The 27,663-nt window shown below is 50.2% G+C and overlaps 2 protein-coding genes across 16 annotated transcripts; one reads left to right on the top strand and one right to left on the bottom strand.

Moving 5' to 3' along the window:
- The first annotated feature begins 495 nt into the window (after positions 1-495).
- On the top strand, positions 496-16,599 carry rufy1 (RUN and FYVE domain containing 1). Of its 2 annotated transcripts, none has more exons than XM_088932725.1 (18): positions 496-811; positions 3,185-3,355; positions 4,475-4,592; positions 5,539-5,640; positions 6,393-6,516; positions 7,498-7,556; positions 8,421-8,486; positions 8,912-8,981; positions 9,350-9,451; positions 9,851-9,967; positions 10,720-10,887; positions 11,084-11,181; positions 11,455-11,574; positions 12,531-12,660; positions 13,610-13,704; positions 13,832-13,880; positions 14,396-14,473; positions 14,590-16,599. In XM_088932725.1, the coding sequence occupies exons 1-18, from the start codon at positions 514-516 to the stop codon at positions 14,728-14,730; spliced, it is 2,106 nt and encodes a 701-aa protein (XP_088788851.1). In that variant the 5' UTR covers positions 496-513; the 3' UTR covers positions 14,731-16,599. The 2 variants fall into 2 exon arrangements, with proteins under 2 accessions (XP_088788851.1, XP_088788852.1); XM_088932726.1 differs by having other exon boundaries at positions 725-811; positions 3,189-3,355.
- A 93-nt stretch (positions 16,600-16,692) lies between these two features.
- Positions 16,693-27,554, bottom strand: hnrnph1l (heterogeneous nuclear ribonucleoprotein H1, like). 14 transcript variants are annotated; one of them, XM_088933337.1, is made up of 13 exons: positions 27,475-27,553; positions 25,947-26,065; positions 25,546-25,701; positions 25,270-25,413; positions 24,547-24,685; positions 22,732-22,910; positions 22,190-22,273; positions 21,845-21,957; positions 20,824-20,959; positions 20,504-20,587; positions 19,844-19,933; positions 18,268-18,504; positions 16,693-17,497 (listed from the first exon to the last, which is right to left on the bottom strand). In XM_088933337.1, the coding sequence occupies exons 2-12, from the start codon at positions 26,029-26,031 to the stop codon at positions 18,296-18,298; spliced, it is 1,419 nt and encodes a 472-aa protein (XP_088789463.1). In that variant the 5' UTR covers positions 26,032-26,065; positions 27,475-27,553; the 3' UTR covers positions 16,693-17,497; positions 18,268-18,295. The 14 variants fall into 14 exon arrangements, with proteins under 14 accessions (XP_088789463.1, XP_088789464.1, XP_088789465.1 ...); XM_088933338.1 differs by having other exon boundaries at positions 19,835-19,933; positions 22,199-22,273; XM_088933339.1 differs by having other exon boundaries at positions 22,199-22,273.
- Between the last annotated feature and the right edge of the window lie 109 nt (positions 27,555-27,663).

Below are 27,663 nucleotides of genomic sequence, written 5' to 3'. Positions count from 1 at the left end.
ACTTTCTGTGTTGCGTGTTAAATTGAAACGATGCCGTTCGGGTCAGTATATAGCTCCGCGGAGCTTCATGAGTGACTTTCTCGTGCAATCTCTGCTTATTAATTTAACATCCCAATTTATTTCTCTTTTGTAATGCGCGCTTTAACATTTGCCATACCTGTTTTCTCTGTATCATACGATATGTCTTGACATTACGTTTTTTTTCTGTGTGTCTGTCTTGTATCTTGTTGGCTGTGTCCTCCCCAGGGATTATGATGAGTTTATTAGATGATTGATCTGTCTGTGCTTTTGCACCTTGTGACGTGTGTGTGTGTGTGTGAACCCTCCCCCCCACCAAGACGGAGGCGCGAGCGCTGCACGGGGCGCTCCCACCCGACAGAGCGCGAGCCAGAATTCGGAGCTCTCGAGACCACGGATCAGCGCCAGCTGACGAGCCAGCGGGGTTCGATTGCTCAGGTCTGCTCGCTGCCCCCTTAGCTCGTTTGCTTCGGCCTGGCGTCACATGTTTTGAAGATGGAGGCAGACGCCAGCTGTGTTGACACCGGAGCGGGGGACCAGGATAAGGAGGACTTCGAAGTTTTGGAAGGTGTACCGGAGAGTGCAGTCGGCAGCCCTCAGGAGGAGCAGAAAGAGAAGCCCCCGCCGGACGGCGGCTGGTCGGCTCCGATTTTGTCGCTGGCCAGGAGGGCGACGGAGAGCCTGTCCAGTACCGTGAGCCACAGCAGCGCTCTGAGAGGGGCCGCGTCTGCTGCTGGGGTGCTGTCATCCAAGCCGCACCCGGCCAGCAATGACGGGCACACTCCAAAACCAGGTATTCCGAACTGCTGCTTCATTCTGTGCGCGAAACGAAGACGTTGCGTCTTGCTCGCCTTCGCTGAAAGTTGCATTTTAGTTACGGCACCGAATCGGCGGACACCTGTCTAGCTAAAAACTTCAGCTGGCCGACCCGATGAAACTTTGATGGTGGAGCATGCCCTGTCGGAGTAAAATAGCCTCCTGCTCTGATTTTCTGTGCTCCTGTCTCCTTTTCGGCACGTCGCCCGTGCGGTTGTTGTGTGTCCGGATGTACCTGCGCAGGTAAGCTCACTCGTTGACGTCAGCGCGTCTGCAGCCGTGGCGCTGCGAGGGCACGAGCCGCGGACCTGCCCTTCTCGAAACGGAACCTCAGAATTCAAGGCTCCTGAATAAGGCGCACGCCTACATGGTGCGATCGGTATGCGTTCTGAAAGTTTCCCAGTGTCCGGGAAATCAAGTCGCGCTAACCGCTCCGGTGCAGGCAGTTTCAAGCAAGACGTTTCAGTGGAGCTCATGCATCGCTGCTCACTGCCGAAGTCATGATACAGTGCGGTGTGACTGCAAGGTCGTGTGATGGTCACAGTTCCTCTTTCCCAGATCTCCTTTCAGGTTTATTCATGATATTTCCAGGCACATGTTTTACAGGACAGTCTGGCAGGTTTAGGGCTGAGGAGCATGCAGTGCAGTGGTTCTGACTTCAGATAGTCCCCAGTAGAACTACCAGCAAATTCCTTTTCGTTGGCAGTGATGTGGTTTAATGGTCTCAAACCGGGGTGACGGTCCCTACTGCTGGTTTAGTCCAACGCAGGTCTGTAGGCTACAGTCACCCTCAATGCCAGAAGCTGCCCTGGGCTGGAAGTAATGAAAGTGCTGGCAGAGTGTCGGTGCATGGCTGTGGACCTGCAGTGTGAAGCTCGTCTCCTGTCTGAAAGGCCGACAGTGACTGTTCCCTGTGTCCTTAAACGCCCCAGATGTGGAGGTGTCAGGTGGTTAGCGATGTGAATCTCACTACAGTGGAGAGTGAAAGGCTGTTGTGAGCCGCTGGCATTTGTAAAGGCGATGCTCCTTGTGATCGGCTCAGCCCAGAGACGAAGGGTGTTTGCTCATCTCCCTGTGGGAGAACATCTGAGCTTGAAAGGCCCAGTGCTGCGCTCTGTCTGCGTCTTTGAAGGCTGTCCAGTTCGCCAGTCAAGCTCAAGCTGCGCAGGTGCAGAGCCACACACGGCTCCTGACGCTCGGCTGCATTGTTAACGGGGGCGACTGATTCCCATGATGAGGTAGTAGACCATTCTAGGTCTTAATGTGGCGAGTATTTGAGTTCTTCATCTCTATGTAGCAGGTCTGGAGCAGAACCAGGAAAGACACAGAATAACTGTATGGAATATGTCCGATAGATGAGTGAAATTTAGTTCCTTTCAGTTTGCTTTTCAAATTCACTGCAGATAAAAAAAAAAGAAATAACGTCTTTCTCTGGTAGACGTTCAATTGCGTTCTTCTCTCTACCAGGAAACGTGTGATCTACTTCTGCTAAACGGAGATTAGCCATCTTAGTTCAGAGGAGAGGTTTTTGTTTTGCAATACTGAGAGGCTTTAAAAACTTATGACTGTTGGGACAAATATTATTTGTTCGTTTTTTTTAATTCTTCTCATTATATTTTGGACTTTGACATTCTAGACACCAGTAATGAGATTATGCTTCTGACTGACTACTATTTCTGTGTATAAAAAGACAATCCTTCCGAGGGTTCACATATTTTCAGAATTTGTGTCGCCAGCTCTGTGTGGGTTTTAATTTCAGTGTTGCTTAAGTGAGGTTTTGTCGAAATCTAGTTCACATAGGAAGCTTTTCTTTTCAGGTCATATGACGCTGTTCGGTCAGGAGAGTTTTTTTTCCATCGCCCATAAAAGAAGCAGTTCCCGTCTCAAAGTGGTGGGCATCTGCAGTTCCCTTCCTTCCATCTCCTGCAGTGACCGAGAGTCCAGTTCTGACACTGCCACCAAGCCAGCTCCCCATGTGTCACACACTGACGACTGTATCTGGACCCGTGCGGTGTGCGTCACTCGCTGACCTGTGAACATTTCGGTTCCACTTAAGATTTCTGTGAATAAAGTAACTCTGCTCTGTATTCTGTGCAGCTCATTCTTTGCAGATGTTTATTTCTTATTATGACAGGTGCTCTGTTATTAGAAGCTAACGCAGAGGTGTGGAGAACAGGAGACTAACCAAGCCAGGACATACTGTATCTTTGCACCAGGCTGTAGTGCTTAGCAAGATAAATGAACTGTCAAGAAGGAGCTGTGGGGGTCCCTGCCCTGTGCTGCTGTGGGGTCCCCCCTGTGCTGCCGTGGGCTGCGTTGTGAGAGGTGTGCGATGGTGTTTCCTCCGCAGGCAGGGACGCCCTGGCGGTGGAGCGGAACAACCTGCTGAACATGATGAAGCTGAGCGTGAAGGTGCTGATCCAGTCGGCGCTGAGCCTGGGCCGCTCCCTGGACTCGGACTACCCCCCCCTGCAGCAGTTCTTCGTGGTGCTGGAGCACTGCCTCAAGCACGGCCTGAGAGGTGAGAGCCCGGCCAGACCCCTCCTCTGCCCAGCCCGGTCTGTCCGAGTGCAGTCAGCACGGCCCTTCCTCGCCGATGTCCACGCGGAGGTGCACCGGCTCTGATGCACCACGGTCATTTACAGCTCCCTTTCAAGTAGCTTTGCCCCCTGGGTTCTGATGGCACATTCTTCAGACGCCCAGATGCATGAATACAATATTGTATTCATCTGGCTCGTTCAAGTTGGAGGTCCGCTTGCAGTGAAGTCGTGCCAGTTCAGCCAGTCTGATTTTTTTCTGTCTCTTTTGCAAGCAGTTGTTCACAGTTTGAAAGGAGTGGTCTCATGTCCAGGTCAGGGTCAAGCAGTCTGCGTCTACAATTGCTCTATTTTCCTGCTTGATCTATAGCCTTTGAAGTTCCTTTGGGAGTTTGACTTGATAGGAATTTTAGTGATTCACCACGACAATGAATAACCAATTCTGCTGCTTCGGCAGGCCTGTCGCTGCCTCGGATTTAGGATTTTTTTGCCTAATTGCCACTTTGAAAAAGCCAAGAGAACAAAGACTCCGAGTCCCTGGCCAGTGGCCAGCTTGCCTTCCCTTGAACAAACGGCTCTTTCTTCAGGGCGCTACACACAGCCCCAGCCCCAGAGTAGACACTGGGGGTATCCCCCAGGGTTAGCAGCACTGTCGCTGGTCCGGCATGAAACAGAGTGAAGATGATGAGTGTGTCGCTGCAGTGAAGCACAAGGAGGAGGGAAACATCAGCCCCTTCTCAGGAGATGTTAATGGAAAAGCAGGAAGTACCGACCGGGGTGTTTGTGTGACAGTACAGATTGTGATTTGGGGAAATGAGCCATATCGCTCCTAATTTCTTTGCATGCAAGTCAAAGTACATGCATGGTTGACCAATTACTGTGTGTTGTCAGCTCATGCTTTACTGCTCCTACCCTGCTGGTGCCTGCTTACGTTAACCTAATGTTGGAACTTTTACTGAAAATGATTATTTTTTCTCTTGGAAAGAAAATGAGCGCTTTGGTAGGGTCCAGTGGAATTCCCTGGATCGCGGTTAAAGCAGAACGACGGAGCGAGGCGTGTTAACCCCTTTAGTCTGACTCTCGCTCTGCTCTCCCCCTGCCAGCCAGGAAACCCTTCATCGGGCAGAACAAGTCCCTCTGGGGCCCCCTGGAGCTGGTGGAGAAGCTGTGCCCGGAGTCGGCTGACATTGCTATCAGCGCCAGAGATTTGCCGGGGCTGAAGTGCGTATTCCGGCTCTCCGGTCTCGAAGCTTGTGGGCACGGTAGGATTAGGAGCAGGAAGCACGTAGCCAGCCGGGAAGGATTCCAGCCGGTGGCTGTCAATGGCGACCTGCGGCTCGCGCTGACGGAGACGGGCTGCCTGCTCCCTGTCGGCTCGCGCTGTCTGCTCCCCTCTTCAGCTCGGCTCTCAGGAGCTCCTCGCTTCTTCCCTTTTTAACCCAGTCCAGTTCCTAACACCTGATGCCGATTTCAGGTGGCCCTAGTAAAGGTGCGTGGGTCACTTGGAGTCCAGTCGCCCCCCAGCTGATGAAGAAAGATGAGCAAAAGATTTAACTGGGACGATTGTGTGATTGCACCTGCGGGTTAGGAATTGGAACAGGAGGGAGAGGACTTGAGTAGACGAGCCGCTGGTGATTGTACAGTAGACTACCCTGAAGTAGTGCTAATTCCACTGCAGGGCTGCACTGCAACCAGCCTCTTAATTGCTCTGTTGTTTCTGCGAGTGATCGGCTAAGAAACCAAAGCCCTGGGTGTGGCGAGCGTGTAATGGAGCAGGTCAGAGCGAGCTGCCCCGTATCAAAGAATAAAGCAGATTCTTGTATAAAAATGCATGCTGAGTCAACCAGTGTAAAAATGAGTATTGTTTAGTGACAATCATTTCACTGTTACAGTTGAACTTGATCGCCCTTTGTGCTTTGTCGCATCGTGCTTCCCTCTTGCTCAGAGCAAGTGGTTTCCCATGTCTGTCTGAGCTAGTGGCCACCATGAAAAGGCATCGGTTACGAAAAGGTGGAAAGACCACTTTCAGTTGTGTCCTGTTGTAAGCCCATTGCATTTCTAGGAAACAAATCCCAGCGTTTCCTTAAAGACATCAGAGAGCAAGTTAGATGTGTCGGGCAGACCTGTGGTAGCCAGGTGTGACTCACGCTGTGCCCGTCTGTCCCAGGACGTTTGTGGGCAGGGCCCGGGCCTGGCTCTGCCTGGCGCTCATGCAGAAGAAAATGGCCGACTACCTGAAGGCTCTGCTGGATCACAAGGACCTCCTGAGGTGAGCCCAGTCTCAGAATGAGTTCAGATTTCTGCTCCTTATCTTTAAAGGGGAACTGCAGTCCCAATTTCTCAGACCGGTTATTAGAGGTTGGTAACAAAATGAATCCATTGACATTATTTTAAAAAAATCACAAATTTGTTCTTAATTCAGAATTCATAAACTTTGTGAAAGTACTGTAAGTTGCCATGTTGTCACAAACTCGTCTTCGAGTTCCCACGAATTGCGGCGTTAGGCGGCCCTTCCTGCTCACTAGTTTCTGCGATGACTAATGTACTGTGATGTACGGGCGAATAAGTACAGGTTGTGCAGCAGACATTTCACTGCAGAAATGTTCCAACGTGATCTGTATGCAGAGTTGGACGTTAATAGAAAAGCAGGAAGTACTGAAGTAAGTAGTATTTGTCAGCAAAACCGCCTTGTTTACAATGTAATAAGGCTGAGTCGCGTCACCAGAAGTTTTGTTGCCTCATCCTAAATCGCAGCACATGGCGCTGTGCATATCTGGAAATTTGGTCTATATTGTGATGTAAGTTGGAGTTTAACATGCGATTGTGTACATTTCACTTTCATTGCGGTCTGAAATGCACTCATCAGTGCCGGTTCTGTCTAACCCCAAAATATAAAAACAGCCTTGCAGTTCCAGTCCTGAGACGTCCAGCCAGTCCGTGTTTGTGCTGGCGCAGTGCGCCGGCGTGTCTGTAGGGGCAGGAGAAGGGCTCTCAGGGCTGCGTGTGTTTGCGTCTGTGCAGCGAGTTCTACGAGCCCGGCGCGCTGCTGCTGGAGGAGGAGGGCTCGGTGATCGTGGGGATGCTGGTGGGGCTCAACGTCATCGACGCCAACCTCTGCCTGAAGGGGGAGGACCTGGACTCGCAGGTGCGCTCGCTTCCTGGGCCGCAGGGCTCTTTCTTACGGGTCCTGCCCAAACTTCCAGCCTCTCTCCTTGGACCCCCCTGCCTGTGGGGATCTAACCGCCCACAAAACCTCCCGAAACGCGTGAGGCTGCAGAGGTCCTCTCCTTGCTCCGTGACATGGGTCCTTGCACGGTCCTCAGTCACCCCAGGAGCGCCTGGGCTGCCCATCTTCTGCTGCCCGTTGACAGGGCTCAGGCGGTGGAACCAGGGCGGTGGTCACACCAGCGTGCGGGGGTCACTCGGACATCCCTCTGGAATCGGGAAGCTGCTTATTCCCGCTGAGGCTTGTGAAAATCCAGAGGCTGACCTGGAAGCACGAGGTTTCAAGGACCCCACAGGGCAGGCGAGCTCACGCCCCCAGAGAGCGTTCCAGTGAGGCAGGGCAGCGTACCGTGGTGAAGGCCGCAAACGCAGCTCAGTCAAGGCAGAGTTCACTGCTTCCACTGTGCCGGGTGACAGAGATGAGCATCACTGTGCCCATTGAAAACCCACTCCTGTGATCTCCTGCCGAGAGCTCGGGAATCTCTACTGCGTGGGCACTCCACGCCAGTAGTGTCCTGCATTAGAAAACGCCTGGAGTTCGGCCAAAATCTTCTGTTATTGCAACGTTCAGACTGGTGGGGCAGCACATAAGGGCCACTGGCCACTAACACATGGCATCTTTGTCCTGCCTAGAAGAGATCTGCTGCTGTCGTGGGTTCTGGCTTGCGTTGCTGAGTTGGTAGGTGCTAAAATACACTTTCCTGTGCAGCAGAGACCAGGGGCAGCTCAGAGCAGAATGCAGTGCAGTTCCAGCTGGAGTGATCTATGATCTGTGGCTGCGTCCCTTTTGTAATGCCGGTGACTGAAGAGCTCTGCTCCCGGCGTCCTGTCGGGGGGCAGAGCTCCAGCTGCCTTGTGTGCCGCTGATGTCCGACGCCTGTGCCTGCTGTTGCTGTTGCAGGTGGGGGTGATCGACTTCTCGCTGTACCTGAAGGACCCGCAGAGCGAGAGCCAGAGGGAGTAAGTGACCCGAGAGGCCCGCGGAAGGCAGCTTCGAGTTCTGTCCTTCTGCTCTGTCTAACTTGTGTTCAGCCGACCGGATCGTGAAACGCCACAGGGCATCGTGCAGGATGCCGGCTTCCCGAGAAGGGGCTCCTTGTGCTTTGACCTCCGAGGCTGAAAAACATGTTTCTTCTTTCCTTTCTGATTTTAAGAAAAGAATGAAATAATAATTACATTTATACTGCGCTTTTCTGGACGCTCCACTCAAAGCGCTCTACAGGTAAGGGGACTCCCCTCCACCACCACCTCCAATTAAAAGGATTGGGAAAGGCCAGATACAAACCTTTTTTTTTTCTTGTCTGTAACGTCCTATAAAATGTCAGAACACCCCCTCCCAAGTGCAGGCTGAGCTCGGGTTCGAGACTGGGTCATGTCACCAGCTGGCTGTAACAAGGGCTCTCCCAGTAGCCGAGCGTTGCTACAGCTGTTAGTGTTGGGATCAGCCACTCGGATCTCTTGGTGATACCCGAGTGCGCTCTGGCATGTGGTGAGGAGCACTCCTCTCCTCCAGTCAGTGCTGCCTGAGACGTGTTCAAACACTAGTGGCTCAAAGATGGCTGAGCTGGAAGAGTCTGTCGAAACTTCCTTGTTCCTCATTCTTCCTGTGAGACATCAGAGAGCCAAGGTTTGAAAAACTCTCAGCTGGCTGTTCTGGACTCGGAGAGTGTAACCAAACAATGATTAGCCATTCTAACGTACAATAAGAAAAGGGGTTGAGCATGACCTTTGACACCGGTGGCGCTGAGATAATGAAACACAAATCGGACAGAGCAGCAGAGAAAAGCAGATGACCCATCTAAAGATTTTGTTGTGCCTTTTCAGAGATGGAAAAATTACAGCCATTCTGGACCAGAAGCACTACATTGAAGAGTTGAATCGGCACTTGAGGTAGGCCTCCCTGTGTCTCCACACTGTGCGCCGAGGGGCGGCGATGGTTCATCAGCTGAATCAAGGGGGAACTTGGGGAGGTCAGATTGTGCAGAGGGGAGTTCGGCCCGGACACTGGGCCCTGAGCAGTGTCTCTCCCAGGTCACACACACTCAAGCACACAGGGAAGGTTTAGAGATGCTGATCAAGGCAACCCACAGCTCAGAGACCATAATATCCCAAAAATATTTTCTTATCCTAACGACTGCAGGCTTTCTCTGTGTTGAATTTGTGTTAATGTTTTTTTCATATTTTGAAACTTCGCTCTGCTGCGGAGCATGGAAGCAGTGTGGCGCAGTCTTTTTTAGAGTATGAAAAATAAGACCCTAAATGAAAACGAGACTTTGGAGTTGGTGGGCGTCAGTAATGCCTGGACCTCTCTGCAGCTGCACGGTGACGGACCTGCAAGCCAAGATGGACTCGCTGGAGAAGACCAACTCCAAGCTCATAGAGGAGGTGAGGGCAGCAAGTGTTCAAGTGCCCACTCCTGCACGGACTGATGCAGCAAGTAGTAGTGAAAGGAAAAAGTGTGGGGGGAAAAAAGGGAAAGTCATATCAGTTCATCCAATAGCTAGAGCTGTTAATCCGTCCGTTCCTGTCATCAAGCTTTCGTGACGGGAGAGTTAAAAAACGGCACGTTCTTTCTGTGCAGGAGTGGTCCCTCTGTGTGAAGAATAAATAAGGGGTTTTGAGTCCCCAGTTTCTGGATGCTTTGAAAGTAGTAGGGTGTCTGCTTGGGCCGTGCGAGTGGGGTTCAGAAGAGTCCCGTCACTGCTGGGGCCAGAATTCGGCGTGGTGACGCGGGGTGTCCTGCTCGTTCTTAGCTGACCGCAGCGACGGACAGGATCCACGCACTCAGGGAGGAGCAGGAGCAGCTGAAGCAGGAGAATGAAACCATCAGACAGAGCAGTGAGAGGAAGGTGGAGGTGAGTGACGCCCACCGCTCATCCGCACACGCGGTCTCCCTGACCCGGCGCCGGCCCGACCACTGACCGCTCATCCGCACACGCGGTCTCCCTGACCCGGCGCCGGCCCGACCACTGACCACTCATCTGCACACATGGTCTCCCAGACTCGCCAGCCCGACCACTGACCGCTCGTCCGCACACGCGGTCTCCCTGACCCGGCGCCGGCCCGACCACTGACCACTCATCTGCACACATGGTCTCCCAGACTCGCCAGCCCGACCACTGACCGCTCGTCCGCACACGCGGTCTCCCAGACCCGGCGCCGGCCCGACCACTGACCACTCATCTGCACACATGGTCTCCCAGACTCGTCAGCCCGACCACTGACTGCTTGGGGCTGGGCGGCTGTGTTCACAGGTGACAAAGCAGGACAGCGAGGTGGAGCTGCAGACGTACCGCCAGTCGCGACAGGGCCTGGACGAGATGTACAACGAGGTGTGGAAACAGTACAAGGAGGAGCGCAGGATTCGCCAGGTCAGCCTCGCACCCCTCCGTCTCGTGGTCGGAGAGCCGAGTAGAGAGGGGGCAGTGTGCCGGAGATTGCCTGACTGCGGGCGGTGTGAAGGAGCCTGAAGGAGCTGCCTCACACCTGGAGAGGAAGTGAAGCGTGGAGCTCGGAGACGTTCGGTCCGCCTTGCTAGGTTTGGTTCTCCTGTGGCTTTCCCTGTGAGGAATCCTCAGAGTGCTCTTCTTGAGTGAGCTTCCACACAGAGCGGAAGTTTAGTCTGAAAACACTCGGGAAAACTCCGCTGGGAATTACGGGAAATTACATGGCACTCAACGTTTGTCTTCAGACACAGAACCATCTGAAGACGTTTGCTTTGACCGTATATAAGTGAAGCAGACAGTTCTTCTACTAACATTGACGTGAAAAGGTTAGAGTTTAATTGGCATATTTCCCCTGAGTCATTGCAATTTTTTGCCTCCTTGGAAACCCTGACTCATAATGCTGTGTCTCACAATGCCCCCCTCACCTCTACAGAGGTGCCTCCAGTTTTTATCTCATCTGTTTTTCACTTCCATTCCTGTTTCCATGGGCAGGTTTCCTCCTGCCCTTTTGAGGTTGTAATACCCAGATAAAACCTTAGTCCCCCTTTTCACCCTGGGCTTGGTGGTCCATTGGTCTCTCGGTACGGACGCAACTTTCGATCTGGGGTCAGCTGCGGTGGCCTTCTTGCGCTCTGGTCTGACCCCCGACCTCTGACCATGTGCCTGTGTGTGTGCAGGAGCTGGAGAAGGAGCTGCAGCTGCAGGTGGGGCTGAAGCAGGAGATGGAGGTGGCCATGAAGCTGCTGGAGAAGGACACCCATGAGAAGCAGGACACCCTGGTGGCTCTGAGGCAGCAGCTGGACCAGGTCAAGACCCTCAACCTGCAGATGTTCCACAAGGCGCAGGTACCCTTCCCTTATTTTTCTTATTGCACCCCGCCTGCTTGGACCATGCCACCAGCCTGCTGCGCTCCCCGAGCTCCGGCATGGTGGCTTGTCCGTGCCCGGACTCCCGGTGTGCAGGTCACAGTGGGCAGGGGTGCTCTGACCAGCACGCGTCTCTGCAGACCTGTTTCATCCCCTGTGTCTTGTCCCCCCCCAGAATACCGGTCAGGAGGTGCAGAGGAAGGGCGAGGAGGCGGCCCAGCTGGAGGAGAAGATGAACCAGATGGTCTCCACCATGCAGCAGATGGAGGAGAGGTAATGTGAGGGCAGGCGCAGCGGGGTTACTGCAGCGCCATGCACTGAGTCCGTCAGGGGAGGCCGGAGCGAGTCCCGGGAGGCGGCAGGGTGTCCCGAGATGAGCCTGCGTTTGAGTCTGAATCCTGAGCCACCTGCAAGGCCCCCCTGGGCCCTGGAGTGCTGCAGCCACCCCAGATCCTGGAACTCGGAGCTGCCACAGCGCTTTGTAACCCTGAAGCAGCCGCGCGTCCCAGGGCTGCAGTGACCCAGACTGGCCGCTCTCGCCCACAGGCTGCAGAGCTCAGAGGCGGCGCGGAGGCAGGCAGACGAGCAGCAGCGCAGCACCCAGCTGGAGCTGGAGGGCCGCGTGGACGCGCTGCAGCGGCAGCTGGCGGACCTGGACCGGCTGCGGTAAGGAGGCCGGCGTCGTCCCCGCGGGCGTCCCCGAGCGCAGCGCCTCACAGAGGCCTCGAACGTTGCGTATCCGCTGCGTAGGCGCAGTGCAGACCCCGCAGGCGCCGCTTGCCGTTCTGGGCTTTGGAAGGTTGCGAGAAGTGAAAGAGCCTGAATCCCTCCATCAGGAAGGGCAGCAGAGCACTGCAACGCCAGCCAGGGGCTAGAAGCGTTTCCACTGCCTGGCTGATGTCAGGAGCCAGTCCAGCTGGGCCGCACCGGTCCCGGGATGGGAGACCTCCACGGAAAGCCAGGCGGCTCCTGTGAGCCTGTAGGTGGTGCTCTTCCCACTGGAGCAGTGTCCCAGGACAGGTGACACAGCGCAATGGATGGCGCTGCCCTTTTGGATGAGATATTAAACTGAGGTCCTGAGTACTTGGTCTTTAAAAGTCCCGTGGCACATCTTTGAAATAGTAGGGATGGTAAAACCTTTGTTCTAAATAAATCCCGATCTGGCCTCCCTAGATCAGCTTCTCCTCCCCCTGTTCTGCTGCGCACTGGGGCTGCGCTTCAGTGTTGCACAAAGCGGGTCTCCTCCTGGGATAGTTTGGGACGAAAAGTGATGCGTGGCCCATGTGGTTTATAGTATAACGGCTGATATTAAACATCTCATGATACTGTATCACATAGAAGTGGAAACCGTCTCACGGTCTCTTGTGAGCTTTGGGAGGCTGCAGGAGGGAGGCTCAAAGGAGCTGCTGGTCTGCCAAGAGCCAGGCACGCTGCAGGTTCTCGGTTGTGTATTTTGGGTTCATTGGCTTGCTGTAGACTGGAGGGGAATTATGGGATGGGCAGCCATATAGTGTCATTGTCTTGGCGTTTGGAGTGAGTGGGGAAATAAAGCACAGGCTGGGTTGTGTTGCACCAGCTCTGTGTCCACTGTCCCCCGCAGACTGTACTCTCTCTCCTCTCAGACTGGGGCTGGAGTCGGAGCTGAAGAGCGAGAAGGAGCAGCGGCAGGGCCTGCAGAGGGAGCTGCAGAGGGAGAAGGACACCAGCACGCAGCTCCGCACGCAGCTGCAGCAGCTGGATGGCCTGCAGAAGGTCAGTGAGCACCTCCGCCGAGGTCAGCCTGCGCCAGCCAGCAAGGAGAGCTTCAGGCCTCTGCACCAGGAGGCAGCAGAGGATTGGGGCTGGGCGGAGTCTGGGTGGGGCTTGGCAGGAGATGGGTGGAGTCTGGGAGGGTGGGGCCTGACAGGAGATGGGGGGAGTCTGTGTAGGTCCTGGCGGGAGATGGGCGGATTCTGGGAGGATGGGGCCTGGCAGGAGATGGGGGGGGAGTCTATGTAGGTCCTGGTGGGAGATGGGTGGAGTCTGGGAGGGTGGGGCCTGGCTGGGGTGGGGGGAGTCTGTGTAGGTCCTGGCGGGGGGATGGGCAGAGTCTGGGAGGGTGGGGCCTGGCTGGGCTGGGCGGAGTCTGGGAGGGTGGGGCTTGGCTGGGCTGGGCGGAGTCTGTGTAGGTCCTGGCGGGGGCCTCGCTGGAGTCTGGGAAGGTGGGGTCTTGGAGGGTGGGGCCTGGCTGGGCTGGGCGGAGTCTGGGAGGGCGGGGCCTGGGCGGAGTCTGGCTGAGGGAGCCCCTTTGCAGGAGATGCGTTTCGGAGACACAAGTCTCGGAGCGGGTACCAGGGAAGGGCTTCGCCTGTCCCTTTCACGATCTCCCTGGGCTTGGTGTCCTGCAAACACAGACTAGATTTGCTGCCCTTTCCGACTTACCTGGTATAAACCCGTCAGTAATACACAGATTCATCCATTCATGACTAAATCTTTTCAGGGCATTCAGCCTTTCAAACAGTTAACTTCATTCCACCATTAACTGTACAGCTGAAACTATTTGGGAGAAACATCTGATTTTTAAGAGCGATTATCCATGCTTTTAATGACCTTTGTGAAGGTTAGTGAAATGGCTGTAATTGTGATCAGGTCTGTCCTGGACAGAGTGTGTGAACCCACAGGGTGATGGGAGTGAGGGTGACGGGCTGTTTGCTTCGTGCAGGAGCTGCTGGAGATGAGGAGGGAGAAGCAGCAGCTGCAGAAGACCTGTGAGGAGCAGGAGCAGGCCCTGCAGGAGATGGGGCTCCACCTCAGCCAGTGGGTACCCCGCCTTCCCACGCGCCCTCACAGGCTGGTCCCCGCCGCCAGCACGCCTGTCCCGCTCGCCACCTTCCCATCAGGCTCCTGGGCTTGTGATTGACTGTGCTCTCGCTCCTGTCTTTAGGTCTAAATTAAAGATGGAGGACTTCAAGGAAGTCAACAAAGCACTGAAGGTATGCAGACCTCATCTCGTCAGCATCTTCCTCCTTGTTTCGCTAATGCTGTAGTGTGCTGAGAGACGCGCAGGCCCTGCCAGGCGGGGGGAGAGAGGGAAAGCTGTGCCCTTCGGCCTTTCTTGCAAACGTGGGGCAAACGGCAGGGGCCAGTGGAGTCGGGGAGATCACGGGTGCAAGAAGGTGCAGCGCAGGTCAGCGAGAATCTTGGAAATTTGTTTTCTTACGAAGTGGCCTTTCTTAAAAGAAAACAAACGGTTGATGCTTCGCACCTGAACATTTCCATTTCCACACTTCCATGTTAAAATAACGGTTGTTTAGAAACGCCTTTCGAACGTATACAGGGTTGGTGTTGATAATATCGGTCAGCGTGATTGCTCTGCAGTGTCAGGTATATCTGTCCCCCCAGCGCAGAGCACGTTTAGAATGAACCTTTTCACTCGGCTCATTGAGTGCAGTGCTGGCAGGGCTGTTGCGCTGGACGGAGAACAGCGACATTGTGTTTGTTCTTTCAGGGCCAAGCGTGGTTAAAGGATGATGAAGCTACTCAATGCAAACAGTGCCAGAAGGAGTTTTCCATTTCCCGCCGAAAGGTGAGTCTGCCCCCGGAGAGCAAACACCTGCAAGAGCAGCACAGGCACTCCTGTCTTCAGACATAAAAAAAAAACTTGCTTCCTTTTGTATTAAAAAAAGATCTTTTTCTCCCCAGCATCACTGCCGGAACTGCGGAGACATCTACTGCAACAGCTGCTCCAGCAATGAGCTGGCCCTGCCGTCCTACCCCCGCCCCGTGCGCGTGTGTGACACCTGCCACACGCTGCTGCTGCAGAGGTGCTCCACGGGCTCCTGACCGCTGCGGGCACCTGTGCACATCCCCCCTGCGTTTCTTGTACAGAAATCTCGAGAACATGTGGTTTATACCTCTTGATTACAATTGGGAGAACTAACAATATGAGCTTATGTAGGTGGATGTACTTTGTCTAACGATTGAAGTACAGAAGTTTACAGTATTTGACTTCTGATGAGCAGTTGCCAGTTTCATTTGCACCTTGCTTTTTATTTAGGTTTTTCCTGCCACACACTGAATTTAACCATGCACTTAAATGTCATAGTGTGCATTCTGAATGTCATTAACTTGGGAATCTGACTGTTAAATATTCTTCTCACTAATGCAGTTACTGTGCCTTCACTAAAATTAATCTGTATCATAAAACAAGGCTTTTAAATATTTTGTTTCATATTTGAAAGCTGATCTGTGGAACTGCAGGAGCAGCCTCTCAGTGATCTGGTTTCTGTTGATGTATAAGGCGGAGTCTAATTTCTTTAACAGAATTATAACAGACCCCTTCATCTTCAGAAAGCTCGTAGATGAAGGTTTGTGGGGGTCTGGAATGAGCTGCTGAGCCATGGTGAGGCTCAGACCAATTAGCAAATACCCAAATGAGTTTAACAGTTTTTATTAAATGCAATTTCCAACGGAAACTGCTGTTGTAATCTAGGTTCCATTACAAGCAACATTTACACAACTATAAACTTCTGAGTTTGTAATGTTTGTACTTTGACAGTTTAGAACACAATTGACTAAATCCATTTTAATTTTCTTTTTGATTTAATCTGGTGGCAGGAGTTGAGGTTTAAAACAGGTGGTGGAATGAGTGGGTGCACTAGTGGGGAGATAGAGATGGAGCCTGTTTGTGAATGAGATCTCTTGCAGTGGGTAAAAAGTCACTCACAGGTGAACCAAAAGCAACTTGGGACATTAGATACTGTATTCAGAACCAGATATTGCCATGTAGGGGAGTCATCGCCTAGACCTCCTTCAGATCTCATTCAGCACCGGATGCCTGAGTTTCCAGTTACAGCATAATAGTAGCTCTACATCCTCATTCCACCCACTGGCTCTTTGGAGAGTGGGTTACAGGTCGGAAACCGACAGTTCTACTCCGATAATCAGAAGTGTTCCGTCACCTAGCTTGCTAAGGTTTTACAAGTGCAAACCTATAATAAAAGTTCCTGCAGGGCTTAAAAAAAATTGAAAATTAGCCCATTCACCTTTCAGCTTTGGTTTCATTGTCCAACATCATTAGTACTGGATGTATTTTTGTTTTACCCCATAGATTGCAAGGGCTTCCTCCTTTTCTACTTTGGAACGACAGAAACCTCTACAACAAAACACTTTTAAAGTTCAGGTACTTTAAGTGCTCCAGCCTATGCTTAACTAAATTAATGCTTGTAACTTTAAAACTGTCATAGTATAGCCATATGAAATCTGCAAAATTAGCAGAAATGCATTTAAGTCTATGCTAGTTTTCCAGTAGTACAAAAGGGAGCATAAATCTAATTTTTGAATTTTATGAATGTCAGTCTTATGCCAAGCTTTTATTGCAGCTTTTACCACGTAGATAACGAACTTTTTTTTCTGCAACTTTACCCAAACATCAACCCCAATTGAGCTGTTTTAAGTGAGAAATTATATATTGATCCAGGGACTAAGGGGAAACCTTTCCTTTTAAATCTAAATTGTCTATAATGTAAATTACACATATCAACTGCAAGCTTTTTAATGGATAGCTGTAGCAGGCTTGTTGAGAATAGTCTTAAGACTAACTTAAGCCATCTTCTCAAATGTTAGGCATGCTTTGACTACTTTTGTATCTAGATGTTTTATATCATGTTTGTTCAGCAACCTGTTCAGGATTTAATAAATGCCTTTATGTAATACAGTGTGAACTTCTATTTGTAGTGGTGATACATTTAAAGCACAGTTGCCCTGCCCGCACCAACTCGCAAAGAACAACACTCAATGTCCAAGTTAACCACAGTGTAACAAGTTTATTTATTCTGCGCAATACAGAATCACAAACAAAGGATCACAATGCAATAGAATCATACTTCCATCACAAAAGAAAAGGTTTAAAATGTTGCTTTGTATTGCGTTGTAAGGTAACTTCCACTAAATTTTTAAAAAAGCAACTCAAACATGCTCTTCGACAATATAAAAACCCAGGTTCACACCAATGCAAGGTCTTAGACCTCAGGAAAATGGAAATGGCTGGAAATCCTTGCAGCTTCAGAACTGAAAACAGCAGTCGTATCTTCATCATATTTACAAAAGCATGTTGGTTCATGCATTCAAAAAAAAAACATAAGGAACAGCTTCTCAAATTGCGCTCACTCTAGACCCTAGTTCAGGCCTCTGGCCTTTGTTTACGGAGAAAATTCTCTACAGCAACTTAAAAGTACATACAAACAGAAGAGAAGAGAAGGAAATCAAAAATCATACACACAGGTCTGAGAGTGACATCCGAAGGGCTGTTTCTGTCTAGACCGTCTACCAACCTGGAAATAACATTTCAGTGATTTGACAACCCCGATCTCCACATACAGAAAGCAAACCAACTAATCTGTTATTGCAGCTCCAAAGTCTCCATGTTTAAGTAGAAAATTAAATTTTTACAGGATCCCCACTCCCCCCCCTTCCCAACGCCCACGGAGGGGTTACATTCCCCACCCTCCGCTCATGTTCATGCTGTTCGACATTCCGCCCATCCCGTTCATCCCCATGGAGCCGCGGTTTCCACTTCCGTAGTAGCTGCTGCTCATCCCACTTTGATTACCTAACAGGAGAACAAAACGGGAGCTTCAGGATTCTCCGAGCCCCTGGCGCTGCACGGTTTCCTCGCAGAAGAGAAATTACACTCGCCCTATGAAGTACGCATCCTATCAGAATAGCTTACTAGATATACTTTAGTGCTTTTCACAATCTGGGGAACACAAGGATTTCTAGACAGGCATCAAATGCCACAAGTTAGGGGTCCAGCCCTGCATAAGTCTAGGGCAATCTTGACTGGGAATGCAAGTGCATCTGGAAATTTCAGGAGCGCATGAAATGGTAAGGGCTGCGAAACAGACTGGTGCAGGACCATCTTCACAGCTCTACTCCTTGAAGGACCCTGGTGTCTTGTCTTTCCACTCATCAAGAGCTCTATTTGGACCAATTCTGCAGATTTCTCAGGTTTCTTTGAGGACACCCACAATGCCCGCAGGGTTATGGCCCTCAAGGTTGAGGAGCTGTGTAGCGCATCCTGCGGTTAGCGGTTTCTCCAGATCAGTCATTACACTTTGAAAACCAGCACTCAAGACTCCCAGAAAACCTACTGGGTCCCTGCTTGTTTTGCTAGAGGAAAACCAAAATTGAGCAGGAGCGAGAAACTAGAACTCCCAGGATAACGGGGGAGAGGGAAATCAGGGCAAAGCATTACAAATAACATCTGGGTTAAACAATTAAGAAATGCAGTTATGGCAAAACTAAACAGACAACTAAATGTTGTAAAAAAAACAGGGGGCTGAAAACTCCCATAGAAACGAGCAATGGGAAAACACTTGCCGTCTGAGGTAATGGTGCAGTTCTGCTCTTAGATATGAGAAGGGCGTTTTTGTGCAATCACTGTAATAGGATGTTGCATTTGAGTCGTCCCCGGATTTGCTTCCTGCAATGTGTTTGTTCCGGCTGACGTTAGGATAGCGGACCAATCATGTTGTTGTGGATTTGCCGGCCAATAGCTTTCGACGGAAGGTTCGTTTTTATGGCACGCTACGTCATAGATATGTTTAATGTCCAGGCCTGCATTTGAGAGAAGTTGCAAAGCGGTAGCACAGAAGGAAAGGTTTGTGTACCTCCAAAATAACTTTTCAATTTAGATGTACATGGCCAAAACACACTCAGCATGCACAGGTCTGTGCTCAGTGTGTACTGCCCCTTAGTCACCAGAGTACTCCTTTATAACTAGGCTTGGGAGGATGCAATCACCAGTAACTGTTTCTTTTCCTCATGCAAACATTTCCATTGCTATGCTGGCACATTATGGTCCCAACAATACATAAGACAGGGGGGTAAAAAAGTAAAGAAAGCTAAATGTCTGTAAAACTCCACTCTTGCCTTAAGCAGGTGGCTATTTGCAACTAAGAATCTTCTCCTGGTACCAGATATTTATGACTGCTGTTACTGTTACACAAGAAGGACTGGGGACATTTCACCCATTTTTTCTTTTCAAGGCATCACACATGGTTTCAGAGTACGTTTTGCAGTCTGGGGCAAATGAGCACTTCTCACCCATGACAATCTAGAATTACATGAATGTTTCAGAATGACAGATCACAAAGGATATCTGACCTTATGCCAAATAAGTGATCAAAAGCTTGTGAAAAACATCAAAATAAAAATTGAAAGAAATAATGGGTTTACACATCCACCAGTGAACACATGATAAAAACATTTAATTCATTTTAAAAAAAAAATCCATTTGGATAATTAACAGTTATCTGTGATGGGGCAATTAAACTTAAAATACCTGTGCATAAACTACATGAACAGATGATCACTACTGTAACCAACGGTACATTAAGTGTTCTAACAGAAAAGAGGAGAACAGGAATCTTACGGGGGTCTTTTTGTTCAACAAACGTTCAATGCCCCAATTACTTCCAACTAATGCCCAAATTTGAACTTGCAGACTCGCTTCCCAGCAAGCACGGATATCCGTAACAATGACAGCGAAAAGAATCCTGCCAAGCCTGTTTATAACGAAGCACTCATCATTAGCACGAGTACAAACGTGGAACAGCCTCACAGGTGCGGGGGTTGACCGCACTGGGCATCTGCCACTGACCGCAGAGCCTCACAACAGATACTGGACATTGCACATCCCAGAAACCTAGTCAAAGCTAGCCTGTTGTTCAGGTGTGGGTGGGCGAAGGATTTTTAAAACCAGATCTTAAATTCTGGATGATAAAAAACGAAATTACTCCTTTAAGTACAACAGTACAGTACACATGGCTCTGTTTTGACCTGTGAACCGAACTTGCTCTACCTACTAGTAACTGCTTTTACATGAGCTGTATGTTTTTAACTCGACCCCATCCCCGCCCCAAAGAAGAAAAGAGTCGACACTCACTGTACTCACCGTAGCCGCCAATACTTGCTTGGCTGCTGTAGCCCCCTGTGTATCCGCCGCCCATCTGCTGGTTACTGGGGCCGTAAGTAGACTGGTTTGCTGCAGAGGAAGAGCGGACTGTCGTTAATGAACGGCATGGGCTCTGACCGTGCTTCCAACTGCGCTGACTGAGTCTCAAAGTCACGGTGGTAAAAACAAACTGTTCTGTCGACACAAAACCACAACTGACCAGCAGCAAAATTCTAAAGGGGTCCAAAGCTAAAGGGAACAGTCAACAATGAAACTGAAACAGGACATTAAAGGATAACCCTGGTAAGATTGTGAACCAGGAAGACGCCGGTAAGATTTAACAATGCAAAGTATTGCAAATATTTGCAAAAGCACAAGAAAGACTAGGTGGAAGGAGTGTATGTTGAGAAGGCTGAGGGCTGATGAAGTCTTTAGTCCAGCAGTGTGGAAAGTGGTTTGGGCTCAGGACCCTTAATCAAGGTGTTTGACTCAAATGGCTTCTGCAAATCCAGGTGTAAAGAACTCCAAATACGTTCCACAAACAATATTTATTACAGCGGCCAAATCATACCTTGTGAGAGACATTTAATTGGTCAGGGTTTTTTTTTTTTTTTTTTTACAAAGGATGAACACGCAGGGAGACGGTGCAGAACGACTTACCCATTGCCCCCATCATCTGGCTTCCATAAGCTCCATTATTACCCCCAGCTGTGGAATTCAGGAACAGCTCTACATAGCGGTGTTCTGAAAGAGGAAAAAGCAGAAGGAAGTCAAAGGACAGGGTTATCTGCAGAACTAACAATACCCCCATTTGCACTAATTTCACACACTTTACAAAGTATTACAGTAAAGGGAAATTAACTACCATCATAATACACTAGTCCAAAGACTGAAGGGTTAAAACCTAATAAACTCAAATATTTAATATATTTCAGTGGTTTCTGCTCTGACAATGCTGAGGCACAGCCTGGCAGACTTACGCATGTTTGCTTTGTCTTTAGACATGGCAGCCACAGCGTCCTCGTGTGTTGCGAACTCCACATCAGCCTCTCCTGTCACTCGGCCATCCGGGCCAATCTCGATGTGAACTCTCACTGGGTTCAGCGGGGAAAAAAACTGGGGAGGAGAGAGGAAGGAATGATGAGTTTCACCTTTCACACTTCCAGCTCCGACCCAAGATTTACCGAACAACACGATAACGCGAGTACACAGGGTTAATGAGCTATGCTTCCTTCTCGGGCACGCACAATCTAGGACCGACACCTCAGAGCAAGATGAGAAAAGACTTCTCTAACTGCAGAGGGAATAACGACTGGGTGATACTTTGAATAACTTCAGAGGTTCTGTAGAGGGGCCTGCGATGTTAAGGTGAGAAAGCTTCCAGTGCTGACTAATCTCAAAACCCGCGTTTCATTAAAACGCACCTACTCTTCCATCTGCACCAAGTCCAAACACAAACTCCTGTAAGCTGCAAGAAGCTGGAAAATGAAAAGGTGTTTTGTATGCATTTCAAAACTCTAGCACAAGCTCTACGGGAAACGTGCCTTGTATTTAAATGACTACCAATGCGTAGCCCACACAAAACAGGGGGAAGATTACAAATGTTAAAGAATCTGACAAACAATGGAAATTTGACATTTAATGGAATTAGACTCAAAAATGCCCGAGAAAGTAAAAAAAAACAAAACAGAAGGGCATTCTGTCAAAGACCTATATGCTAGAATTAATTTAAATGGAAAGTTAAACGTATGCTCTATATCTGTAAATTGACTCAAAACAAATGCCAGCGGCAAAAAGCATTTAGCTATTTTAACCTTGCAGTTCTACATTATGGTAAAGTAGAAAAGATGAGCCCAAATCCAAGTCTTGTCTCCCCCATCCTTAATACGGAAAAATAAATGACAGCACAGGAGAGCATCAGCTGTACATCCCTAAACCCGAAAACAGACTGACAGAAGAGCCGGCCTGTCGTGTTCCTCGTCGCCGAGGAGAGGCACCTACGTTGTAGATGTCGGTCTCTGTGGCCCTGTATGGCAGACCCCTCATGTGCACGCAGTGTCCCGTCGTGCTCTGGAATGTGGAACTCCCATCCCCATAGCGGCCGTCCGACACCCCTACAACAAAGAGGAAGGAGAGGAAGATTATGGAAGAGCCCCAGGTGCCTTCACAAATCAGCAGGAAAAACAAGAAAACCTCCTCTAGTGGTCCTACAAACCATCTGCCTAGCACCCCCTCGGTTTAATTTAAAAAAAGGCTGTAGCCTGCGAGTCTAAGCAGAACAACTGAGAAGTCTTGACTATAAGCGGTAACCAAAGGCATGAATATAGTAAAAAAGGTTTAACATGCCTTCAGTACCTCGTCCAAACCGCTGGTCGGAGCCAAAACCATAGCCATCACTGTATCCATTGTAGTCATCATAACTACCATAGCCTGAAAAACAAGAGTCATCAGCTTTAAAAAAAATACTGGTCTAGATACCAGCCGTCAAAACACTTGCAACAGTAATGTTAGCATTACAAAAGGCACAGAAGCCTTGTTAAGCAAATGTTTAGCCGATCCAATTCTAAGCACCTGTTCTAACTACCAACAACCAGCCCCTGGAAAAACAAGGCAGTGCGGGCGATTCCACCATTGAGATTCCAAGCTATCGAAATCCTGGTCGCGACACTACAGGCGCTCACGCTAACGCAAAAATCAGAATGACTTACGCCGTCACGAGAAGCCGAAGCACAACTAGTCCCTGCATCCGCACGATGCGCGCTGTGCAAGAGCAGCTTTCTACCGCAGTGCCATCTGGGAACTGAACTGTCCCCCCACCCCACCCCTTCCCGGAGGCCGACTATCCTCTGGGTAAAACGGGAGCGCTTTCCCGTGAAACAGCCACTTACCGCCACCGTAGCCTCCCCGGCGCATCCTGTCGAACGAGCCGCCACGGCCCATATTGGTGTAGCCCCTCCCGCCCCCCGGCCGGTCGTAGGGCCCAGGGCGCTGCATGCCCATGGCCTTGCGCGGAGGCTCATAGTGGGTACGGACCTCCGCCCGGCTGCTCTTGAAAATCTCAATATACCTAAGACCGCATAAGACAAATTAGTGGGCATTTAGCAGCAGGCAAGGGGCAGAGTCTTTACACTATGGTCACAAAAGTCCAAAATTATGAATGCCAACATTTAACAGGAATGTATCTTAAAAATCTTTAAAGTCTTCGGTCTTTAAGAGAGTAATTTTTGTGCACAGCCTTCTTGGAATTAAAGGTGCAAAAAAATTCCTTTCAATCCTGGTTTTGAAAGGCACTTTAAAGATTTTACATGAATTAGAATTTACTTCTCAAGGAGTGCAGGACGTGCAAGTCAGAATTACACTGACTCCGCAAACAAATCTCTTTAAGGTGTCATATCTTGGCATTGTTTTGAATAAGATTTGAAGGTTTTGCAATAAAAAAATAAGACTTTTCTTATGGTTACCTGGAAACCCTAAGCATCATCTTTTGCATGTTATATCAATGCCATACTCCCTTAGTGACTATTGCATCCTACACTTGAACCAGTACAGAGACGTTACACCAGGTGCAGTACACACTTGCCCAGTCCACATGTTACCTCTAGTAGCAGGGTCCAGGCTGTCCCATTGCTTGATGCAGCAGTCATTGTGAATTGTGTCCCTGAGATTATGTCATGTCAAGACAGAACTGAGCATCACCATCGCTGGCTTTTACTTGGAGTGGAACATAACACTACCCTCACTACTCCCACATAAGGACCTTGCAGTTACTCAGGCAGTGCAACAGTACATACTCTTGTAATATTCACGTTTAGACCAATACAACAGAAATTACACTGTCGGGCAGAGAACATTTAACTATAAAATCTTTACAGAAACAAACGCAGTGTTTCTGTCTTACACGCCCTGAACACAGGCTACGCCATCGTAAAATGGCTTCTCCACACAGCCATCGTAAAAACGGCACCACAGAGAGGAAACTGTGGTACACATTCAAATGGGACGATGAGGGAAGCATTCTGGGCCAAGAGCACACAGAGGGCGACAGTGGCTGACCTTCTCCTTAAAGCAGTGAGCACCCTCTTGTGGGCGCTGCTGACATTACAGCTCCCATCATCACTAGGGCCAAATGGAACTGCTCTAAGGGACACGGGCTTCACAGAACCAGGCTGAACTAACATACGACACCTGTCCAAACCTCCTTCGCGTACATCAAACTCAATGCAAAAAAACAACATGACGATGAATGTTACACTGCCTGAGTAAATGAGGACTTGTGAGGGGATCACAGTTTAGCTTTAAGGTAATATACAGATACAGAGTTGCAGATTAGTCTTTTAAAGGAGGAAAACATCAAAAACATTTGCCTGTCTGGTTATATTTCAGCAAGTTCCTCACATGCTGTGTAGCTCTAAATCACTAACATTTAGAGGCCACAGCCATGCCTAATTCAGAAGAGGGTAAACATTGAAAGAACGACACTCCATGCTCAGATCTGTCCTACATGTGTTAAAATTCAATCTACTGCTCAGCTCTAGGTAAAAGAAATTAAGTATGGCTTGTTTGTGGGGAAAAAAAAAAGAATATCTTGGGCTTTCTCCCACAAAAGGCTGTGAATATCTTGTTTGTGTCTGTGTGTGTGTTCCAGTGATTTTGAATGTATACCATAAGAAAAGCGACTTAGCCATCCAACCATCCATCCCCACCTGTGCCCTATTCTTTCCTTGTGTTTCTTTAGAGCCTTTTCAGCTATATCCTGTGAAGCAAACTGCACGAAGGCCTCCCCCGTACTCCTCCCCTGGAAGTCCACCGGCAATGTTATCCCATTTGGCACGATTTCCAACCCTTCAACCCAAGGACAAATAACCCCAGCAGGGGACATATTAAATCACATGCCCAATCACAACGTTTACTTAATGCATCATACATACCAGACGCTCTCGGACGATAACTGCATTGGGACATAGCGAAAATGAGGTACAGCACACAAGCCCACACGGAAGAACATTTAACAGGGCTCCTCATTACCCCCCCCGCAGGTGGCTTGCCTAAAACTCCCGGACATTTAAAGAGAAAACGGACCCTCCAGTGTTAAACTTGAGCCGACAGGTGTCGATCAAGCAGGAATCGGGCCCGCACAAGGGATCCAAAAAGAAACGGCCAGAGGAACAGCTCTCCGAACACAGGCTGCAAACTCACCCACTGGATGGAGCTTTTTGGATCGTTCCCTCAAGACCCACTTTTACATTCAAAATTGATGGGGGGGGGGGGGTTAAACAAAATGCTTACAACAAATGTTGCAATATTACAAACATGTTCTCTCTCTAACGGAGTATAACCACATGCGGTATTAGAAGCTGCATAAAACGAAAAACATTCAAAATACAAGGAAGGTCGCGAGGCTAAAAAAGAAACTGCATGTAACGCACCTGAGAAAAACTGAACTATTTCTTCTTTGCTGCAGCCAAAGGGAAGCCCTCTGAGTCGCACCAGTCCATCCCCAGCAGACTCAGGGCAGTTGGGACCAGTGTGTTTCAGAACCCAGTCCATTTCAACATTATTTGATTTGAACACTGAAATGTGAAAAAGTTACCAACCGATTAGATAAATATCTTACGATGCGGTTCCATATTTGAGTCCCAGACGCTCCGACACCATGCTCATATTTCAGTCTATGACGAAAAAGATGAAACGCTGCCCCTTACCTTCAACGTATCTGTGTCCCATCGTCTCCCTATCTTTCTTAACAGCAATTTTCAAGTCCTCTTCCGTCTCCAGCTCTACAAACGCTTCTCCACTTGGCCTGCCCTCTCTGGTGTAGGTGAAGTGGATGCCATTCGAATCATTCGCAATTTTGCAATCTGAAAGGAACGCGTTCTCTATTGAAACACACAGGTGGCAGCAGGCCTACGAACCATGCAAACCACAAAAGCCGTTTAAATTGTCCTAAACCTTATATTACAAATGCCCGACCTATTCAGATGCAGTAATGCTTTAAGACTGTCACTGTGCTGTGGAATAATCACATTTCAGCGATGCCTTTATCCAGGATAATATCCCCAAAGGAATGAAGAAGAGAAAAACTGAACTGGCAGAGACTTCTTACCTGAGAAAAACCTCTGGACCTCTTCGACCGAGCACGACCAGGGCAGCCCCCGGACGCGCACCACGAATCCCTCGCCTTCAGCCATGGCTCGCTCCGAGACGGTGTCTGTGCAGCGCTGTCTGAAACACACACACACACGCAGTTTCAACCGAGAGAGGACACCCCCACCTGCGTGCGTATGGAGCCCACACCTCGGGCTCCTACCCTGAACCCCGCCGCGACACGGTTCAAGGATCACACCGCAGGAAAAAAACACCGATCAATATTGTTGTTTTGAACGCGGCTCTCTTATCGGTAACACTACCGTTCCTGAAGTACACACTCACTCCTCTTAAACAAGGACCGCTTCAGCGGCTCAACACTGCCACAGTCACGACACAAAGGGGTGTTTTACAACACGCAACACAAATGAGCCAAGGACAGAACCGGAAACCGCAGGTTTCAGAGTTCTCACACCGCTTTCGGTTTCCTCTTCGCGTCGCTCGGTACGTTTTGATCAAACCAGTACAGGGACGTGAACCGCTCCCCCATTCACCAACTTGGAGATGCCGTATTTCTCCAAAGGCGAGGTAGCCTAACGCTGCCCCCCCTCCCAAAAAGGTTTTGTGCGTTTTTGGCCGGTTCCAACAAGCGAATAAACTATTAATCTTTACACACTTATTTGCGAAATCCCTCTTATGGAATGAATTCCACAGAACGCAGCGAAGCCCCATCCTTCAAGTGCTCCTCTCTACGACGATTAAAACGAGTTACACCGCCAGGCGCACTAGGTGCCCTCGGGCCACGGAACCGAGCCGAGCCGCACCGGGGCTCCGGAACCGGGCCCAGGCTTCCGCATGGGGTCCATGCACGGCGCGCCGGAGAAAAAAATTCAACCTCTGAAAGCAGACAACTCCCGGATAAGCATCAGAGAGGGAGGGGGGATGGGACAACAGAACATACTACGGCGTCTTCATCCGGGTTTTGAAGCCGGTTGCTCTATGAAGGCAGTCCCGCCGATTACAAACCGAGGCCGGTATCCTCGCTCCTAACAGGGTCGTGAAAGGGCAGCGCTGCCTCGGCCACCCAGGCGCACCCCGAGTACCCGTGGGGGACCACGCCGGCTCCGCGGCGGTGCGGGCGGGCCGACGGGGCGGTAGGCCATTTGGCTCCCTGCGCCGACATCTTAGATACACGGACACACCGCCAGCCGCCGCACTGGCCGGGCAAATACCGCCCGATCGGGAGGGATTACTCGACCCGGGCGCTCTCTCACCGCCGAAATCCGCCCCACGGGCGGTCTCCCGGGCCAGGCAGCGCCGGGTCTGTCGAGTTAACCCGCGGGCGGCCCCGCTCGCCCGCTCGGAGACCCAGACAAAAGGAGCCGCAGGCCGCGCCGCGCCGGCCGGGAGACCCGGGCCCAGCAAATACCCCCACAGGCGGGACACAAACGCGCAGAACGAGCATCACGAAGAGCTTAAGCTTCTTAATGAGTTACTTCAACAAAAAAATACCTCAGTTCTCCGTCGAATACTAGTATTATTGTTACCTTTTTTTTTTCCAAACCTCCGGCTTCCACAAGCGTGGCTACACTCCCCTAGCTCCTCGCGCCTGCGTTAAACTGACCCGAGCGCGAGGCTGCGCGGCGCGGCAGTTGGGCAGGACGGGTGACGTAGGACGCACGGACGCGTCCGGGGGAGGGGGGTGTGACGTCACATCCCGGGAAGTCCCGCTTTCT

The sequence above is a fragment of the Atractosteus spatula genome, chromosome 14 (assembly GCF_055471065.1).
Source record: "Atractosteus spatula isolate fAtrSpa1 chromosome 14, fAtrSpa1.hap1, whole genome shotgun sequence".
NCBI classification, from domain to species: Eukaryota; Metazoa; Chordata; class Actinopteri; order Semionotiformes; family Lepisosteidae; genus Atractosteus; species Atractosteus spatula.
The sequence above is the reverse complement of the archived record's forward strand: the minus strand, read 5'-3'. Positions and strand labels throughout refer to the sequence as shown.